This window comes from Bidens hawaiensis, unplaced genomic scaffold, assembly GCF_021521415.1.
Source record: "Bidens hawaiensis isolate Kalapana, Puna unplaced genomic scaffold, B.hawaiensis_p1.1 tig00003378_1, whole genome shotgun sequence".
Taxonomy (NCBI): domain Eukaryota; kingdom Viridiplantae; phylum Streptophyta; class Magnoliopsida; order Asterales; family Asteraceae; genus Bidens; species Bidens hawaiensis.
Window position 1 is genome coordinate 2781812 of NW_027491188.1, and position 6240 is coordinate 2788051.

General features: G+C 43.1%; 1 protein-coding gene across 1 annotated transcript; it reads right to left on the reverse strand.

Moving 5' to 3' along the window:
* Positions 1-3710: 3710 nt before the first annotated feature.
* Positions 3711-5837, reverse strand: LOC143623344 (uncharacterized). Its single transcript, XM_077094278.1, has 3 exons — positions 5363-5837; positions 4287-4951; positions 3711-4025 (listed from the first exon to the last, which is right to left on the reverse strand). The coding sequence occupies exons 1-3, from the start codon at positions 5835-5837 to the stop codon at positions 3711-3713; spliced, it is 1455 nt and encodes a 484-aa protein (XP_076950393.1).
* Positions 5838-6240: the final 403 nt, after the last annotated feature.

Sequence of the window (6240 nt, forward strand, 5' to 3'; positions counted from 1 at the left end):
GACAAGTATCCTGCGCACAAAACAGTTAGCTATACATAAAGTAATTACCAAACCGTCATGGTTGGGATCCATAAGGTCACATCTATCTTCCTCATCGAAGGATATGATTCTTTGAGTCGTCAATGTGGAGGTACGGATAGGTCTTTCTCCGTTGCCCAGTTTTGTTTCTCTGGAACGTTTCTTAGCCGCTGAATACGAGGTTCCGCAGATGTCAGATCCTCCCGAGATGAAGGATACCACCTTAGCTCCGGGTGGTGGAGAAGGTGCCCTTTCAGGTATCTTGACAGAATCCTGGCTGTTGTTTTTGTTTTTTCCAAATAGTTTCTTCAGGTGTCCTTTGCTGAGAAGGAATCCTATTTCCTTCCAAAGTGCTATACAATCATCAGTGCGATGGCCAAAGTCTTCATGGAATGCACACCATTTTGACTTGTCTTTGTTTGACCAGGCTTCTCATTCTTCTTAGGCCATCTGGCCTTGTCACCTAAATCCTGCATGGCACAAATTATACCACCAATATCATGGTTAAAGCAATATTCGGATATTTTAGGATATTCTTTGTCGTCTTCGTCTTTTTCCACAGCATTGATCTTGGGATTATCCTGCTTGGAATAAGGCTTTGGTCTGAAGAACTTTTGTAGAGAGTCGGACTTCCTGTTGGTAGACTCGTATTTCGGGATAACCAAGTTTTCATAAGCCTTCTTGTCATCCTCCAGCCGAATGTATCTTAGTGCCCTGTTTCTGACTTCGTCAAGATTCCTGCATGGAGTCATGACGAGGTCGTCATAGAAAGGAGAATCCTTCCTAAGTCCCATCTTGAAGGCTTCAACAGCAGCTGCCATGTCGAGGTTGGGGACTTCCAAAGCTTCCTTACTAAATCTGATTATGTAATCCCTTAGGGATTCATTGTTATGCTGAACAATTCTATATAAATCACCTGTCATTTTCTCAAAAGATCTACTACAAGAAAATTGATTGTTAAACAAGTTAATTAAATGAGCAAAGGAAGTGATAGTATTGGAAGGAATACTTAATAACCATTTGAGGGCCGGCCTTGTTAGTGTTGAACCAAACCCTTTACACAGATAGGCTTATTTGATTTCTGCGGGGATAAGGTTGACCTCCATCCTTTCCCTGTATTGAGCCACATGCTCCTCAGGATCCGTAGTGCCGTCATAAAGTTTCATGTTGGGCGTCTGGAATTTCCTAGGGATCTCCACGTCGCATATAGGCCAAGTGAACCTGGAAAGTTTGTGACTGCCCGCCGGGACTTCAGCTATGGGTCGGATTATCCCGGGGATACTGGAGATCATGTCCTTCATTTTTTGTAACTCCCTAGCAATATCAGGATATATCCCCTTATCCTGCATAGATCCAAGGTTAGTGTATAAATTAGGATTAAGTAAACTGTTACCAGGATTCTGTTTAGGTTTTTGGTATCCTGAGCCTGAGTAGTTAATTCCTCTACTGGTGGTATTCTCAAGATAAGGTGGTGCCTGCATAAGGATGTCATCTCCAACATGCACTTCTGAGGACATCATAGGGGATTCTGATGAAAATATGCCAGCTGGCATGGTTGAGCGAGGCTGCATGCTGATGGACCCTGACCTCGTTGGTCCGGGTAACTCCGAGGATACCGAAGGAAAAGCTCCCTAGTGTCCTGATTGCTGCTGTAGTGGAATCCTTGCTGATTGTGTCCCCAAGGATCTGGGATTCTGAATGATAGAATATCCTGGAGAATCAAAATCAAGGACCCTGGGCATGATTGGAGTGGCCTCATGCCCTGGCTTCTTCTTGATTCCTTCAATCTCCTTGATTAGCCTTGAGTTGGTCTTCTCTTGCTGCTCCATGTGCGTTTTTACCTATTTCATCAAAGCAAGAATATCATTGTTAGAAGCAACCAGGTCTATCCGTGTGGAGGACCTCGCGAATGGTGGAATTACTCCACTGGGCTAAGTATTTTTCTTCGGCAGTTGTGGAGGTCCTGGGTTGACACTTGTAGTTGTAGTGACCACCGGAGCAGAGACTGAACTGGTTTTTGGTTGTGAGGCCATTGTAAAGAGAATGAAGGTGAATGAAATAAACGGAATTAATGGATTAAAGCACCGTTAGCCCCACGGTGGGCGCCAAATTGTTTTGGTCAAAAATTGACAATGATAATTTCGTAACCAAATTAGTAATCGGGACTAGGTGCTTGTATAAAATGAAAGCAAAAGTGCTTGAACACAAGGATTTGTTGAGAGGAAAAAACCCGTTATCCTTAGGATAACAAGCAAAAAACCCCAGGCGGTGAAAACTATCACCACCGGTTTATTAATAACAAAGGTGATTACAATGGTGGAGCTCAACTTGATCGTGATTACAGAGAATGCGAGTACTAGTAAGTCTCGTGTGTCTAGAGTGTGTGTTATGATCCGGTTTTGAGCTCTATTTATACAAAAAATAGAAAGCTAACAATATGACCTATATTTTAGGAAACTTTAGAAGGAGTCCAATTAGCCGTTAAATTCCCTTAGTCACCACGTTTCCTTATTGGCCACACTCTAATAACAGCAAGTGCGAATCTTGGGGAGATCATGGCAACTACCTTTGACCTGGTAAGCAAGGAAAGTAGCAAAGATCGTGTTATATATATATAATGTAATTAGGATACCTGTTACCTTTGTCGATACCGCATCCTGAATTTGCTCTGAATAATGTTTCCTGAGGATACTGGAAATCCGTGCCCTAACACATTCGATCCATAATTTCCACCGGTCTCTCAACGAAGTGCATTGTCTAATTGATACGTACTTCGTTAAGAGGGATATGAAGGCTCCCATCAGCTAAACACATTCGAAGGTTAAAGACATGTAACACGGGATGAATGCCTTGAAGTTCTTGCGGAAGCTCGAGGCGATAGGCTACGTCTTCAATTCGTTCAAGAATCTTAAATGGACCAATAAAACGAGGTGCTAGTTTACCCTTCATACCGAAACGGACCACTCCTTTCCAAGGTGAAACCTTTAGGTGGACAAAGTCACCAACTTCGAATTCCAAGGGTCGTTGTCGCTTATCAGCATAAGACTTTTGTCAACTTCTAGCAGCGAGCAGGTTATTACGAATTTGAGCAATTTTCGGTGGTGTCTTGTACCATTTCGATTCCGGTGAGCTGGGATTCACCGATCTCGTTCCAACAAATAGGAGAACAACATTTGCGGCCGTAGAATGCTTCAAATGAAGCCATTTTGATGCTCGAGTGGCAACTATTGTTATACGAAAACTCAATCAACGAAAGATGAGTGTCCCAATTACCACAAAAGTCAGGTACACAAGTTCTTAGCATGTCCTCAAGGGTTTGAATGGTTTGTTCCGATTCACCATCCGTTTGAGGATGATAAGAGGTGCTAAGATCTAGGTGGGTTCCCAAAGCGGTTTGAAGCGAGTTCCAAAAGTGAGACACAAAGCGACCATCACGATCAGAGATGATACTCAAAGGTATACCATGACGACAAACAATCTCGTTGACATAGATTTGAGCGAGCTGATTAATTGGAAGTTTCTCTCGAATGGGAATGAAATGGGCTGATTTGGTTAACCGATCGACGATTACCCAAATGCTATCATGTTGCCTTTTTGTAGTTGGAAGTTTTGTAATGAAGTCCATCGTAATGTTCTCCCACTTCCAAACCGGAATAACAGGTTGCACGAGCAAACTAGAAGGCTTTTGATGCTCAGCTTTTTACTTTGGCACATGTTAGACATTTCCCAATATAGATACCGATATCTTTCTTCATGCCGGGCCACCAGAAAGTAGTTCGAAGGTTGAAGTACATTTTATCTGCACCGGGGTGGACAGAATATCTTGACTTGTGAGCCTTGTCCATGATAACTGTGTGAAGATTGTCACGAACCGGGACCCAAAGACGATTAAGAAAGTAAAGCAAACCATCACGCTTGGTTTCGAGTTGGAGTTCAGCACCACACGACGTCTCTTTATACATGTTGCCTTCGGTGACCGAGATGTGTTGGGCTTCAAAGATACGTAGCTGAAGGTCGGTTGGAATAACAATGCTTTGGAGAAGAATGCTCTTAACATGGGTTTTGCGACTAAGGGCATCAGCCCCTACGTTTGCTTTACCGGGATGGTAACGTATTTCGCAATCGTAGTCGCTAAGGAGCTCAGCCCATCGTCGTTGCCTCATATTTAAATCCTTTTGGTCGAAAATGTGTTGGAGGTTCTTGTGGTCGGTGAATACCACACATTTCGTCCCATACAAATAGTGTCTCCATTTTTTCAACGCGAATACAAGAGCACCAAGCTCAAGGTTGTGTGGCGTATAATTCTTCTCGTGAACCTTAAGTTGTCGTAACGCGTAGGCGATAACCTTGCCTCGTTGCATGAGAATGCAACCAAGACCTTGATTCGAGGCATCACAACAGATTTTGCTTCCTTCGGGAAGGGCTAGGATCGGAGCATCGCAAAGCATACGCTTTAAGGTTTGGAAGGCTTCATCTTTCTTAGCCCCCCATTCATAAGGTTTACCCTTATGAGTTAAGGCGGTGAGAGGCAAAGCAATCTTGGAAAAGTTCAAAATGAAACGACAGTAATAACCAGCAAGACCAAGAAAGGATCGAATTTCTGTGGGTGAAGTTGGAGTCTTCCAGTTTTGAACAGCCTCGATTTTAACGGGGTTGACATGAATGCCTTTTTCGTTAATGATGTGACCAAGGAATTGGACTTCGTTTAACCAAAACTCGAACTTAGAAAACTTGGCAAAAAGTTGCTCTTTCTTCAATAATTCGAGGATATCATGCAGATGCTTTTCATGCTCAACTTTAGATTTCGAGTAAATGAGAATGTCGTCATTGAACTCGATCATGAACTTATCAAGATATGGCTTGCACATGCGGTTCATGAGGTCCATAAATTCCGCATGTGCATTGGTCAAGCCAAACGACATAACCATAAACTCTTAATGATCGTAGAGAGTTCGAAAGGCAGTTTTTGGTATATCATCATCATGAACGTGCAATTGGTGATAACCCGAACGAAGATCAATTTTTGAAAAGCAAGATTTGCCTTGAAGTTGATCGAAAAGGTCATCAATTCTAGGCAAAGGGTAACAGTTCTTAATCGTGAGTTTGTTGAGTTCACGATAGTCGATACACATTCGAAAAGAACCATCCTTCTTTTTAACAAAAAGAACAGGTGCGCCCCAAGGTGACGAACTTGGGCGAATGAAACCCTTGCTGGAGAGTTCTTGGAGTTGACTCGCCAGTTCTTGCATTTCCAAAGGTGCGAGACGATAGGGAGCTTTGGCCACAGGATTCGCACCAGGCACGAGATCAATACGAAACTCCACTTCACGAGTAGGAGGTAAACCAGAAACTTCGTCAGGGAAAACTTCGGGAAAATCACGAACCACTGGGATGTCTTTTATTGCCTTCTTTTCTGATTTCTTTTCCACAACGTTGGCAAGGAAAGCAACATACTTTTTACGTAAGTATTTTTGGGCTTGGGTACATGACATAAGTTTGAGCCCTTTGGAAGGCTTCTCACCGAAAATACGCAAAATCCAACCGTCATCAAGAGGAATCCAAATATACTTTTCAAAACACACAATTTCGGCACGCTGTTGAGCTAACCAGTCCATGCCTACTATGATATCGAAGCTCCCAAGTTGCACAGGAATAAGGTCGATGGAGAAATCATAGTCATTGAGATTTAGGGTGCAACAACGAATCACTGAATCAATCGAGATAGTTTTACCGTTTGCAACTTCAACCGTAAAGGAATTTTCAAGCTTGGAACAAGCAGAAGAAAGCATAAGCTCAAAATCGAACGACACAAAACTCATATCGGCACCAGTATTAAATAAAATGGATGCATAGACGTTATTAACCAAGAACGTACCGTTCACCACATCGTTGTTGTGCTAAGCTTTATTTGCATTGATCACAAATGCCCTCCTACGTACATTGGGGACGGCTGATGCAGCTTGAGAAGTTGAGGCTTGGTTAGCTTGAACTGGTTGAACAGCTTGATTTGCCATGATCCATGGAATCGGGGGTTGATAAGCCTGAACCTAATAGGCTTGAGCAGGATACACAGCCTGAGCAACCATTTGGGCCTGATATGCGAGTCGAGGACACTCGTTGCGGAAATGACCAGGATCTCCACAATTGAAGCAAGCTCGATGGGTGGAGTAAGCTTGAGAGATAGGTTGAGCTTGGGTTAGGACACAGTTTTGATTGAAGGCG